Genomic DNA, 14,883 nt, shown 5'->3' on the forward strand with positions numbered 1-14,883 from the left:
TTTGACTTTCCGTTGATTTCAATGCACATAAGGTCAGCTTACTTCTGTGCTGTTTCTTTCCCCTTAGACTTCGAGTAATCTCTCAAATTTGCTGTCTCTCATTCGTGCCAGGCCTTCTAGAGTCTCATTCCTGTACATCTTTGCAAATCAACTTTTTTTTTCTTTTCTGATTCTGTCTGTGAGGATGAAATGAAACATGTAAAAGGCATCTGGTACTTGGTTTTCTTAATATTAAACCTGATCTTTACGTTTTATTCCTGCCACATTTTCACTTGCCTCTTTTCACCTTTTTTTTTTTTTTTTTTTTTTTTTTTTAAGTGAACTCTACACACAACCTGGGACTTGAACTCAAAAGACCCCAAGATCGAGAGTTGCATGTTCTACTGATTGAGCCTGCCAGGTACCCTTATTACAACCAGCTCTTAACTGTTCGTTCTCATCTGACACTATTTCCCAAGGACTCTCAGGGTTGTAAATTTCTTAAAGGTAGTGACCACGCCTACTCTAACTTGGTGCTACCCTACAGTGTATTAATTTAGCCACAGGGACTTGTAAGAGAGCAGAAACTATCTTTATTCCCAGTGTCTGTTAAGTGACTGGAACTTATTATGTCCTCAGTAAATATTTTTAATATGAATGACTTAATACTCGTTTATTGTTTTTTGTGGACTATCCTGTGCGAGAAAGTTTAGTTCAGATCCAATATGGCTATGTACTGAGAGACCTGGCGAACTTGTTGCCTTTTTCCTATTTTGGGCTCTTCATAAAAATTTCGACTCGGGGTGCATTTCATTAGGCTGTTTCCTTCAAGGCTCAGTTTCATCAGCAAAATGGGGCCAGTAGCAACAGATGCTTGTTTCTCCCGTTTTCTATCACTCACTCCTTCTCCTGGGAAGGTTTATTGTGTACACTTTCCTCTGGCTAAAAAGCAACCGTGGGGGCAGTGAGATGCCTTTACGGTCTTCGGGTGGCGCGTCCAGTGGGGACAGCGAGCAACTCCTCATGCCTCGCCCGTGCCTCCCACGTCCGGAAGCAATCCGGCCCCATTTCAGCGGCGAGCCTGCTCAGCCCCTGCGAGCCTCAACCCCGAGCGACCTCTTGTTCCGAGGCAGCGCTGTGCCTCGGTGCCACCGCTAAATAGGCTCGGCACTGCGCAGGCTCCGACTCGGGCCGAAGGGCCCGGCCTCGTTTTGGCCGCCGCCGCCCGGCTGCCGGCTCGGCGCTGCACTGGGGGCGGGGAGTCTGATGGGAGACGCGCGAGGCGCTGAGGAGGCGGCGGCCCGGGAGAGGGAGCGGGAGAGGGACTGGGCGCGGGAGGCGGGAGGCGGGGGACAGGGGGAGGCGCCGCCGCCGCCGCCCGCCCCTTTCCACTGGGGAGCAGCTGCAGCAGCAGGAGCGGAGCAGGAGCCGCGCAGCCGCCGCCGCCGCCGTGGGATGTGGCCGGCGCCCGCCCCGAGCCGCGCCGCCTCCTGAGTACCCGCCGCCACCCGAGCCGCCGCCGCCGCCGCCGAGCCGTGCGGGGCCAGGCCGCGCCCTCCCCGGGCGCCCGCCGGCTCGCATGCCGAGGGGCTCCGGGGCGTAGCTGCGCGCCCGGCGCCGCCTCCGGGCTCCTCCGGCCCCGCCATGGGCTGCTGCAGCTCCGCCTCCTCCGCCGCGCAGGTGAGGGGCTCCCTCCTCCCGGCCGCCCGCCCGGATGCCTCCCCCGCGCCGCGCAGCTGGTGCCTGCTGCATCCCGCCGCCCGAGAGCCTCCCTCAGCCCACCCTGCACTCCGGAGACCCCCGCCCCCGCCTCTCCCTTGCGCCTGTCCCGCAGGTGCCCCCGCGCTGGCTCCGCGGCTGTCGTCTCGCAGCCACCTCTGCGCGGCCCCTAGTAAGCCCCCCAGCTCTCTCCCTGGCGCGTCTCCGACTTGGCCTCCTCTTCCCAGTCACACCTGAGCGGCCCGTCCCGCCCGCCTGCAGGTAGAAGCAACACAGGCGCCTCCTCTCTGCCCCAGGTGGCACCCGGTTCCCTCGTCTTCTGGGCCTTGCGCCTCTCTTCCCATCTCCTTGGAGTCTCCCCTTTGCCCATCCACCGGCTGTTTTCTGTGCTCCGTGGCGGAGTACCTCCAGCACGGGCTCTTCACCCTTCTTCACCCCTTTCCAGTTTCTGCTCCATTAGGTATTCTGTCCCTTTCTCTTGCCCGCCGCCCCCGACACCAGGTTCAACTGTTTTAAGCGAGTCCGGGAGCCCTTACACGGCCCACGTCCCAGATCCAACCCGCTCGCCTTGCACCCCATCCCCCCTTTGTGCCTTGACCCCGGGCACCGCGGCCTCTCCGCACACCGAGGCCCCTGCGGGAGCGCTGAGACTAGGCTGGGAAGGAGATTGGGCACCTGGTGGGTGACGGGAGCGTTACGGAAACTCCCTCTTTGTTGCCAGTGTAACAGGAGGAAGAGGTGCCGAATTTAGTTTTTCTGTGGGCACTGGCTGAATGTTGTCGCTGAGGGCTGAGATGCAGAGATTTCTCCCAGCGTCTACCCTGCCCCCATCCAAATTTCGCTAACCTCCCTCTCCCTTTGCCGATCCGAGCCCTTAACCTGGATGGAAATGTTTAGACAACTGTATAAGGATCAAATGTAATAGAACTTGACTGCTGGCCACTAATAACTGAGAGGACCTGTTTGTAAATTACCTAATTTAGTGGATTAGTGAGTGTATTTACAAATACGATAAAAAGCAATCAGGAATACTGCATCAAACTGTCTGGTGGTGGTGTATGAAAAATAGGCTCTGACAATGCATGGGATGTAATCTCACAGTTTCATTAGCGTAGAATTTAACTGTGGTCTTTGATTTGTTTGTTTTGGGGGAGACAAGGGCTCTTGTTTTTAGAAATAAAGGCTGGTTGGTTTTTGGTGAAGAAAAATGCTAGTTTGGAAAAAAAAAAATTCCTCCAGAGATCTAGCATCTGTGGTAATGCCAGAAGTGTTTTGCTGCTGCTAAATGACTATATATAACTCAGTTTTAAATAACCTGCATACTTGTTCTGAAAATCTGAGATCTGTTAGAAAATGACTAGAATTGCAGATGAATGGAGGACATTTATGTTTTATCAAGTATCCAACCTATTTGTCCAGTTCTTTTTTGGAGTGTTTGCTTACCCATGTTTTTTCCACCCTCACCACCCGCCCAGGATCGTGGTCAGGCTGATTGGTTTAGTTAGTTAAACCTTCCCATTCATTTGGAATAACAAAACTACATGCAGTGATGTTAGGAAGGAGCGGTCGATAAACCAGGGTTTTCATATTAACAGTTAAAGATGTGGGATTACACAATACCTTTCAACTGGTTAGGGAGTTTTGGGGGAGGGGGGAATCTAGTTGAGTGCTATTCATTTAACATTTACTTACATATTATTTTCGCCAAAAAAGTTGTTTTCATACTGTTTTCTTTTAAGCACTGGGTTACTTTACATCTTCTTTTGGTGGTGAAATGCTTTTAAAGACAGGAAATTATTGATAGTTTATGGATGGCTTGAGCAGTTAAAATTGGGAGGGATGGATGCTGGACCAAAACTCTGCTTTAATCACAGGTCTTGAATTTGGCTAGCTCCACATCTTACTTTTCGGAGTGCTGTCTGTCACATGCATTTTCTTTGCTGTTTCTTCCTCTTGCAGCCACTGCTTCCTTCATGCCATGTTCTACAGACAAGATGTATGTCATGCACCCTGAGGGGTGCATTTTTTTTTTTTTTCCTGTAGATTCCTATAACCAATTGGCAGCTGTCACATGCCTTTAAGTTCAGCTTTAGGGACTTGTAGTGTTCAGTGGAGCATTGAGGAGCAGGTTTTGTGCCAAAGAGCTTGTCATTTTTTTTTTTTTTTAATTTGATATTTTGGCATTGTTCTTCATTTGTGAAATGTTACCAATCTGCTGGCATTTTAATGCCCCTTTCAGGAGTATCCTCGGTTTTAGAATAATATGTCTGTCTATGTTGTGTTGAAACAAAACAGGGATGCAACTTCACATCACTTTGAACCTGTGTTAGAGGCCTCGATTGATTGTATTTTTAGGCAGAATGTGTTTCTTTCATCCTTTCTACTGGATTGTAAGCTTCTTGAGTGTAGGAACTGCTTTTGTTTTGTTTTCTCCATCTTTGTATCCATTGCAGTGCCTCACCATACCTTGTACAGAATAGTTGCTTAGCAGTAGTCAGTAAACAGAATGTATCTACACACATTTGAACATCTGGCTGGCAAGTAACATTAAATATGAGTCCAGCCCTGACCCATGTGCTGTTTGACTTCCTTGGGCTGGTTGACTGATTCCACCAAGCCATCCTCTTTGAAGCTCAAATTTAAACTGTTTAAGTTAAAATTGACCTGCCTTTCCTACATTCCTTCCTACTCTATCAATGGTACCATCAGTTTGCAAAATTGAGCAGGCTTTTCCTTTTCTCCTGGTGCTCTGCTCAGTGCCTATATTTTAGTTGGAGCAGTGGCTGTAACATCTTTAAAAAGCTTGTCTGCAAACTCTAATGATAACCTGCATAGCACATCAAAACAACGTGCTTCGGGGTACTCTGCGGTTCAGCTTAGCTTTTTCTCAGTGGTATCGTCAGCAATTTTAAAGCCCTGGCAGGTTTTATCAATGTAAATATAGTACCTTTCCTTTTTGTAGTAGGGATTCGCTTTTGAAATGTAATTTATTTTTCCTCATAGTCCCTTGCTATGTTGTAGACTCTCATAAAAGAGTTTATGGTCTTCCCAACTGTTTCATCTCTTGTAATCTGTCCTGGTGTTATTTCCATTTTCTTGTCAGTGTCTGGATATCATAATTTGCCATCGAAACAATTATCCTGTTTTAGGATTTAGATCAAAGAAGTGTCACATTCTATACTAACTTACATTTCATTGCTGAAGGAGCAAATTATTGGCAAAATAATTTGTGCTGTATTAGGTACGTACATCTAAGAATCTTAAGAATATGTACCAAGTCAAGGACTTATAGAACTCTTAATTACGATTTTTATTAGTGACCACTACAAGTTATTTGCAGATATTAGAAACTGCTCAAAACAAGCCAACCCCTGATAGCCTTTGCCTAAAAATCTCTTTGAAGGGAACATAAAAGTGAGATAGTCTTGAGTTTCTTTTTACAAGCACTAATCTTCCCTAAGACTCTTAAAATTTATTCCCAATTCTCCATAATTCGTTTGTTCTGTTATAACCTGACATAATTTCTATTCTTGTAATGTTAAACTTCAAAGTTCACTTGTAAATCTTCAGATTTATGAAATGTTCTTTCCCATTGACAAACCAGTTTGAATGAAGCAGGCTTTCCAAAGATTACTTAGCAAATTGCTGTAAGTCTTTGTCGTTAATGGCTAGATCATTATTTCTCACAGCAGTGCTTCGGAGGCCAGGAGATTTTGCAAGTGCTCTGAAGTTCTGTGTCCTTTGGTTCTAACCTTAGAAATTGTGAGAAGGATGGAGGAGAATCTTTCTGGTTGAACAAACCACCCCTTGTCTGACTTGAGGAGGAATTGTACTTGTCTACTGTCGTGTTCCATGGTCCTCAAATAGAGAGCTATAAATTTAACTGTCTTTCTCTAGCTCTTAAATCTTGTCTGGGGAGTGATGAAAAACAGTCAAGTGCTTCACTAACACTGGTTAACTTTTGAGTATGTTAACTGTTCCTTAACAGATTTTAATAACCCTGTAGTTTCTGTCTGCTTTGTGGAATTTAAAGTCAGATGGTAAAAATGGCATTTGAAGAGTGTAGTGGGATTTCCCAACAGAAACTAAGTTCCATTAAAATATGTCCAGCAAAGCAGACTTGGTGTGACCGGGATGAAAAAAAAAAAAAAAAGTCATGGCATGGGGGGGCACTTGGGTGGCTCAGTTGGTTAAGCGGCCAATTCTTGGTTTTGGCTCAGGTCATGATCTCACTGTTGGTGAATTGGAGACCCGCATCAGGCTCTATGCTGACAGTGTGGAGCCTGCTTGGAATTCTCTCTCCCTCCTCTTTCTGCCCCTCCCCTGCTCATGCTCTCTCTCTCGCTCTCAAAAGAAAAAAAAAATCATGGCATGAGGACAGTTTTTTCTTCTTCTTTCTTCTTCTTCTTTTTCTTCTTCTTTACTAACTATGCTGTTAGTATAGGAGATCCACTCTTCAAAATATGTAAACCAAAGAATGTCAGAATCGGAAAATACTGTAAAAATGGTAATGCTTTTTGTATAGCTATTTTCCACAGCCATTTTCAAGTTTTAATTTCTATGGTAATTCTGAAGTTGACTGTACTTTCATTTTACAGCTAAGGAAATTGAGACTTGGAGTTTAGGAAACCTTGGTTGAAGTCAGAGCTCCTGAGCAACAGATCCAAACTTTAACCCTGGTCTTCTGGATTGCAATCCTGTGTTTCTCAGTTTTCACATGCACGCTTCCTAAATCTTAAATTGCAGCTCACTCTATCTTTAAAAAAGATCCACTCAATAAAATTTTGAATTAAGGAATTTCCAAGTTGAATTCATGCCACCATTTTGAACTTCCTGCTGTTCCTGTCTGTGGAACAACATCATATAATATAGCAAAACTAGTCTAGCTAGAATGTTCTCAGACTTAACAAATACTATCAAATACTATTTGATGTGTTAATCCTATCATTTAGAAGTGTTATTGGCTTGGGAGGATATTTATAACAACACATTGTATATTCTACTGGTGATTGGTTAATAGCTATTTTCCTAGATATCCCTCTACCCTTCCTCTCCTACCTTCCAAGAAGAAAGAAATATTTCCATTTTGTAACTTTGGCCCTGATTTTTGGGACTTTGGGGGATAGTAGAGATAAACCAGTGCTATTATCTCACTTTCCTGTTGAGCTAAACTATAATTTAGAGCTATGAAGTACTCTGAGGTCAGAGAAATTCATTATGAGGTAGTTGGGACTAGAAACTAGTCTCTTAATCTCTTGATCTTTCTGTAGTATAGTTAATTCTTAATGTTTTAAGTCTTATCTTTGCAACCTTAGCTGTACGTTGGAAATGCTTAGAGAACTTTAAAAAACAGTGATGCCTGGGTCCTACTCCCAGAGATTCTGATTTCATTGGTTCAAGGTCACTGCCTGGGCACCAAAAATTTTAAAAGTTCCTCTGATAATTCTCCTGTGCTGCCGAGGTTGAAAACCACTGCGAACATACCCTTTCTTTAGGTAACTGCATCTCCTCTTACGGTTTCAGTTACAATCTGTATGCTGACAATTCCCAAACTGAATTACTCAATTGGAAGAAACTCTGTCCTGGCCTCTGATCCTAATATCCAACGGACTACTTAGCATTTCCACTAGAATATCTTACAAGCAACTCAAACTCAGCATGTCAGAAACTGAACTCAAAATTTGCACACATACACATGTCTTTTTCAGTATCTCTGGTTCAATGAATGATACCAGTATCCTGGTGTGGAAACTGGAAACCTGAGACGTGCAGGAGCCCACCTGTCATTCTTCTGTATCTTGTGACCACATTTGCTTATTTTACCTTCTAAATTCTATCGCCACCACCACAGTCTAAGCCTCCGTCATCTCTGGCCAGAAACTCTCTCCTGGATCTCCATGTATTATTCATGCTCCCTTCAAATTTTTCTCCATATTTCAGTCTTAGTGATCTTTAAAAAATCCAAAGCTGATTGTGTCCCTGTGCTACTTAAAACCCTTTCTTTAATGGTTTCCAGTTGGTTTTAGGACAAATGCCAGAATCTCTGACCTTAGCCAACAAAGTCTTTGTGGGCTGGTCTCCGTCTCTCCTGTGTCGTTGTGCTCTCCTGCCATGTTTCTCCTTATTCTTTGTGGTCCAATCTCACAGATTCTTCAGTAGATTGTATTCCTTCTCCTTTTAGGACTTTTTCCACCTGCTATTCACTTGTCTGGAAGACCGTTTTCTCCCTGGCCTTTGGCGGGCTGCTACTCATCCTTTAAATTTCCAGCCTTAAAGTCAGTTCAGTTCTTTGGAAAATGCTCCCTTGATGCTTCAAACCATGCTATGTCTCCTTATTAAATTCTCATAGCCTTATGTATTTTCCCTTTGAGTGCTTAAAGCAATAAATAATTATACAGTTGATATTGTCTGGTCCATTGGCAAAACTATAGTCCATGGACCAAATTGGGCCAACTACCTGTTTTTATATGGCTTGCAAGCTAAGAATGCTCAAAATAGTGTGTGTATGTATTTATGCATATATATGCAAATATGTATAATATATATTTAATAAAAAAGGTCAATGCATGATAAATTTATTTAGTAAAAGTTGTATGAAATTTGACTTTTAATTGTCCACAAAGCTGTTTTTTTTTTTTAAGTTTATTTACTTATTTTGAGAGATACAGAGACAGCATAGCATGAGTGGGGGGGGGGGGGGTGGTGGGTGCAGGGAGAGAGAGAATCCCAGGCAGGCTCTGTGCTGCCAACATTAGAGCCCAATGTGGGGCTTGAACCCACGAAGCCACGAGATCATGACCTGAGCCAAAACCAAGAGTCAGAAACTTAACCAACTTGGCCACTCAGGCACCCCTGTCCCAAAGTTTTTTTGGACATGATCCCGTTTATTTGTTTATATATTGTCTGTGGCTGCCTTCATGCTATGGCAAGCTTGAGTAGTTAGTTGTGACAGAGACTTTCTGGCCCACAGGTGTAAATATTTACCCTGTGGCCTTTTACAGAAAATGTTTGCTGACCCCTGGTCTAGACTGAGCTGACAAAGAGCAGGACCATGTCTGTTTTGTTCATTGCTGTTATTCTCTATGCTAGGCTGGTCCCTGGTACATGATAGGTGCTCAGGGAATGTTTGAACAAATTAACAAACGTTTTCTTTCCTTCCATGGATGGATGTGGATGAACTCCTACCTTAGTAATTCTGATGTTTTAAAATTCAATACAAAAAAATTTTTTAACGGGTTAAATACTTTCAAAGAAGGTTCTCAGCATCTTCAGCAACATTCTTAAGCGGCTTGTTTGTTGCAGGTGTATATCTCAGGTGTGAAGCAAGCAGACTTACAGAGGTCTGGTGCAAATTCCTAGGTCAAGGTGGATGGGAAAAGACTGGTCCACTCAAATAATGGACCAGTTGGATTTACAGTGCTGACGTTTTTATAGCAGGCACAAATGGATGGGACTTTATGTGTAGTGTTATAAAGAAAAAGTGTTTGGACTGGTGAAAACTTCAGTCATTACAGAGGCATTGTTATTTCTACTGTGGGAATTCACTCTGGAAATGGTTGAAGTTTCTGGCACGGTAATATTTTTTCCCTTTTAGTACTTTTTGTTTTCTCATGTATTTGGAATATAGCATAGCATTATACTCCAATTTTGAATTTATGCATTGTATCAAACTTGGTACTCTTTTCAAAAGGTGATTTTTGAAGGTAATTTGCATTTTTCAGTATCTTTTAATATAGTTAGTGGGGGGGGGAGTCTTATTTTATTTATTTTTATTTTTTAATGTTTATTTATTTTTTAAAGAGAGAGAGAGACAGAGTGCCAGGGGAGAGGAGCAGAGAGAGAGGGAGACACAGACTCTGAAGCACGCTCCAGGCTGTGAGCTGTCAGCACAAAGCCCGATGCGGGGCTCGAAGTCATGGAACTGTGAGATCATGACCTGAGCTGAAGTCGGACGCTCAACCAACTGAGCCACCCAGGCACCCCTTAGTTTTTTTTTTTCCTTTGATAGACTCTTTTTGATTTCATATCAGTTGTGTAATAGGATTTACTCAAAAAACAGTTGATAAACCACTGGAATTTATTTTTTGTGTGAAAATAATATTACTCTTTTTAGCTGTTCTCTACAACATCCTACAACCAACTATTTAGACACTTATTTAGTAAGGAAATTCTTAAAAACCATTTTTAGTCTGGGGTGCCTGGGTGGCTCAGTAGGTTTAAGTGTCCCTCTCTTGGTTTCCATGAGATCAGGCCATGATCTCATGGTTCATGAGTCGAGCCCCACATTGGGCTCTGCACTGACAACATGGAGCCTGCTTGGATCTTTCTCTCTCTGCCGCTCCTCTGTTCATGCTCTCTTTCTATCTCTCAGAAAAAATAAAATAAAAATCTTATTAAAAAGAGCCATTTTTAGTCTAATTTTTAAGGTTGCCATATATACTGGAAATTGTTAAACAGTAAGTGTTTGATTTCTGGATACATTTGTATAATGTAAAAATAGCAAACAAAAATAAAAATTGAAAATAGATGGTTATTTCTAGATGTTGAAGTAGCAGTGAAGGTATAAAAGTTTGCTTTTTTCTGTAGCATGTGATGATGATAATGATCCTGTAAGATTTTTTATTATGAACTTCTTAAAGTGATTCAGCTGTAAGAAATAAAGAAACCTTAACTCTAAATAGCTAAAACATTAAAGGATTAGTCTCACATAAGGTGAGAGGTACAGTGGCTTCTGGGTTGGTTACTTTAGTGGCTTGATGATGTCACCAAGGACCTGAGTTTTTTCTTTGCTTTTTTTTTTTTTTTTTAATAATTTTAAGGATGACCGCTTCTCACCTATTTGCCCTCAGGATTCCAAGATGCATGTGGCTCTTTCTGCCTTCTTTTGCTGAGCTGACAACTTCCAGGGGTTTTCCTTTAGTAGAAGTTACGGAGGGCCGCATACTCATCCCTAGACAATTTCTAGTAAGGGAGAGGCAAAGAACTCTGTAATTGGCTTAGACTAACTAGGATTTCCCTGAGTCCAGTGGAGGGCGGGGCAACACCAGAACAAAATTAGAACGCCAACAGCGGTGAGGAGGGTGGGGATGGTGACTCCACAGTCTGCCAATAGTACCTGTTACATAGTTTTGCTATTTTTCTTCTGCCTATAAAGTCACACCTCTGCAGTGTTTCCTAACATTTTACTTATAGCTCCATTATAAGACTTTTCACAGTTCAGAGCTGAAAGTCACACAATTATCTTCCTGTTCTCCCAGTAATACTGCTCAAGCCACTACGGAAGTCCTCGTCTAGCTCTTTCCCCCACCCTACTGCCTGTTTCCTGTTCTGAGCTTCAGGATAAAGAAGACCATTTAAGGTTGGGATCATGGTTAAGTAGCTAATTAATATTCTCACAGTTAGTGATCCCCAAAAGAATCTTGTGGGTTAGTTTAACCTCTTCCCTGTAGCTCTCAATTTCTTTTCTGCCTCTTCTAACCTCTCACTTCTGTGTGTATTTATCTCTATTTGGTACTCATGTATCTTACCCAAAATTTTCTTTTTCCTTCCTATTCTTCTCACCCCTCCCTGATGCACTTAAGGAGTCATAATACTGAGTGGGATATACTAGGATAGAGAAGGAAAAAAAGAGAGTATCTTTTTTTCTTTCTTTTTCCCCCTCCTGTTTAATTTCTTTCTTTTTTTTGTATAAACAATAATAAAACTGAAGATTCACATCATTCTTTAGAATATCTATGATATAAAGAGCTCATAAAAAATGCAACAAATAGCTCATTTACAGAAGAGGAAATAGTAAACTAATATGTAAATGTGTTCAATTTTGCTGATAATCAAATTAACTGAAAGCACAGAGACACTCTTACACCTGCAACTTTGGTAAAAGTTAACAGAATATTAATTGCTCATGTGGTTTTGACTCAAGTGTACTTTATTGATTCGCTGAATAAATTGGAATGACTCTCTTGGGACATTGTTTGATGACATACATTAAAAGCCATAAAAAGCAGTTGACATCCCTTATTTAGCAATCTAAACGTACAGTAAATGCTATATGCAAGAATCTTTCCATTTAGCATTATCTATAATAGCGAAAGAGTTTAATTTTAAGCAAAATAGTTTTGGTGTAAAATTTCTTTTTTAGTATAAAATTCAGTTGTACTTAGACTATTGTATGTGTCTCATTTTCCATCCCGCCCTTAATGATCCCGTCCTTAATGTGTAAGTGGCCTTCTACCTTCCTTGTAAGACATCCTTTCTGTTGTGTTACTCTACAGGGCTGTTAGAATCCATAGAATTGAACACCATCTTATACTGATTGTGGAGTGTGGACCGCATAGCCAGACGACATGGGTTTGAATCTCAGCTCTGTCACCAGCTGGGTTATTTGGGCCACATTCTTTAACATTTGGTGCCTCACTTTTCCTAGATGTAGAATGGGAACGATAATAAAACCTATCTCATAGGCTTATAGCAAATTGCACAATCTGTGAAAATATCTCAGACATTATGATATTAATGGAAACTAAATCTGGCAGATGTCCTTGTATCCGTTAAGCCTCCCCTAAAAAGAATCCTCTTTGGGTTTTGGAAAAGTGACCCTGACTTTCAGAAATTTTAAATTGTGTCAGGAAGGTGAATGCTAAGGGTGAAATAAATAGCAATAATAACGAGAGGCTAAATTGGGTGCTTAGGAATTTAGGGAATGGGGAAACCAAGAAAGAATGGACTAGTTGGTTGAGAGGGCTTCCTGAAATGACCCTGGATCTAGCCTTGAAGGATGGGATTTTATTTATTTATTTATTTATTTATTTATTTATTTATTTATTTATGTTTGCTTATTTTTTGAGACAGAAAGAGAAACAGCACGAGCAGGGAACGGGCAGAGAGGGAGGCACAGAATCCAAAGCAGGCTTCAGGCTCCGAGCTGTCAGCGCAGAGCCCGATGTGGAGCTCGAACTCACAAATCACAAGATCATGACCTGAGCGAAAGTCGGACACTTAACCGACTGAGCCACCCAGGTACCCCGAACAATGGGATTTAGAAAGAGTGGGAGAGTAGATAGATTTTAGTAGAAAGGTGGGGGGGCATTCCAATGAAAGGAACACCTTGAACAGAAAGACAAGGAAGCCTTTAACTTACTGCATGTCCTATGTCCACATGGAAAGGAGACCTGGCTAGAGTAGACAGAAGAGATGTTACATGTAGGGAAGGCATTAATATTTGAAGGTGAAGGAAATAGGCAGCCATGGAGGGTTTTTTAGCGTGACTTAAGGAAGATTAATCTGACAGTCTTGCCTGTGCTTGAATTGGGAGAAAGGGAAACAGCTGGCACCCAGGAAGCTGTTCACTAACTTGGACCAGTGTTTCTCAAACGGGAAGCAGAAGAGATACTATAGAATTGAAATAGGATAGACTTTCCTGACTTATCTGGGTATGCCCTCATAAAACCAGTTTAGAATGCCATGTAATGGAAGAAGGGTATTATAATTGATAGGCATCCCAAGTAGAGATGGAGAGTAGTATGTGGGGGAAGGAAAGATGAATTTAATTTTGTGTGAACTGAGTTTTGATACCTCCATGTAGCTAGCAATTTCCCATAGGCAATGGAAGACCCAGAACTGGATTTCAGATAATGCTTTAAGTCATGTGCATACATAGAGATGCTTTTGGGATGGGTGATCTCTGAGAGGAAGGAAAAGGCATGAAAAAGGACAGCAGACAACTAGGGAATGAGTAATGACTGCTTATTCCCTATCTGCTCTCATAATAAATTTCATTTTATTCTCACAACTCTCAGAGGGGTACCAGTGTTAGCCCCATTTTACAGATTAGAAAGCTGAAGCCACGAAAGCATAGGCAGTTTGCCCAAGTTCCCCCAAGAGTAAAGCCTGTAGGAGTTCAAAGCATGTACATTTCCTACTGCACTACTTTCCTTTTCCTTTGATGGACTGAAGACTACTACATTAGAATAGTATTTAAATGTACCTCAGACACCACTTTTCTGTCACCTAGAGTCAGAGTTTGCGTGTACTGTTTACCCTCGCTTTAAAGTTGTGTGTGTGTCAATGGAGTACTACGTGGCAATGAGAAAGAATGAAATATGGCCCTTTGTAGCAACGTGGATGGAACTGGAGAGTGTGATGCTAAGTAAAACAAGCCATACAGAGAAAGACAGATACCATATGTTTTCACTATTATGTGGATCCTGAGAAACTTAACAGAAACCCATGGGGGAGGGGAAGGGAAAAGAAAAAAGAAAAAAAAGTTAGAGTGGGAGAGAGAACCAAAGCATAAGAGACTCTTAAAAACTGAGAACAAACTGAGGGTTGATGGGGGGTGGGAGGGAGGGGAGGGTAGGTGATGGGTATTGAAGAGGGCATCTTTTGGAATGAGCACTGGGTGTTGTATGGAAACCAATTTGACAATAAATTTCACATATTGAAAAAAAAATAAAGTGTGTGTGTGTGTAGGGGAGGGTGTTGGTTTTAAATCAATGCACCCCAAACTAGAGGTCCGGGGTGACAGTTTGGAGCAGAGTCTGTGGTCTGTTTTAAGTGGTGGTTATAAATCTCAGGCTCTAGGGACCCTTAACTGCTGTGCATTTCCTCTTGGGCCCTTGTACAGTTTCTTCTAAAATCGTAAGTCTGAAAGGACTATCATGGCAGTAAGTTTACTAAATGTGACTGTAATGGTGTCCTTTTCCCCAGAACTCAGATTCTTTTTTTTTTTTAAGTTTATTTATTTTGAGAGAGAGTGTGAGCAGGGGAGGGGCAGAGAGAGAGAGCGAGAGCGAGCGAGAGAGAAAGAATCCCAAGCAAGCTTTGCACTGTTAAGGCAGAGCCCAATGTGGGGTTCAAACTCACGAACATGAGCTCATGACCTGAGCCGAAGTCAAGGGTTGGACACTTAACTGACTGAGTCGCCCAGACGCTCCCCCCACCCCCATAACTCAGATTCTTGAGAATGTAGTTTTAAATAAAGAATATATGTTTATTTAGTCAGTCTTTGGAGATCCATGGCCTCCAAAAGGGTTAATGTAATTGATGCAGGTATTATTTAATACTGAGTACCAACAAGGCTCTGGAGAGCACTAAGAAAGGAAAGGGTGAAGAAAATGGCCATGTTGAAGTTGACTTTGTAGCACAAATGATTAGTATGCACATTAGGATCAAATTACAAAGGTA

At 42.4% G+C, this 14,883-nt stretch overlaps 1 protein-coding gene across 3 annotated transcripts in view; it reads left to right on the top strand.

Moving 5' to 3' along the window:
- The first annotated feature begins 1,416 nt into the window (after nucleotides 1–1,416).
- Nucleotides 1,417–14,883, top strand: part of SLC44A1 (solute carrier family 44 member 1) — a 202,127-nt gene continuing 188,660 nt past the window's right edge. Inside the window, exon 1 of one of the 3 annotated variants that reach the window (XM_078436620.2) lies at nucleotides 1,417–1,659. In XM_078436620.2, the coding sequence (XP_078292746.1) occupies nucleotides 1,624–1,659 (36 nt within the window). In that variant the 5' untranslated portion in view covers nucleotides 1,417–1,623. The remainder of the gene's footprint in view (nucleotides 1,660–14,883) is intronic. The other 2 variants (XM_078436622.2, XM_078436621.2) reach the window with 2 other exon arrangements.

Source organism: Panthera onca, chromosome D4 (assembly GCF_046562875.1).
Source record: "Panthera onca isolate mPanOnc1 chromosome D4, mPanOnc1 haplotype 2, whole genome shotgun sequence".
Lineage (NCBI taxonomy): Eukaryota > Metazoa > Chordata > Mammalia > Carnivora > Felidae > Panthera > Panthera onca.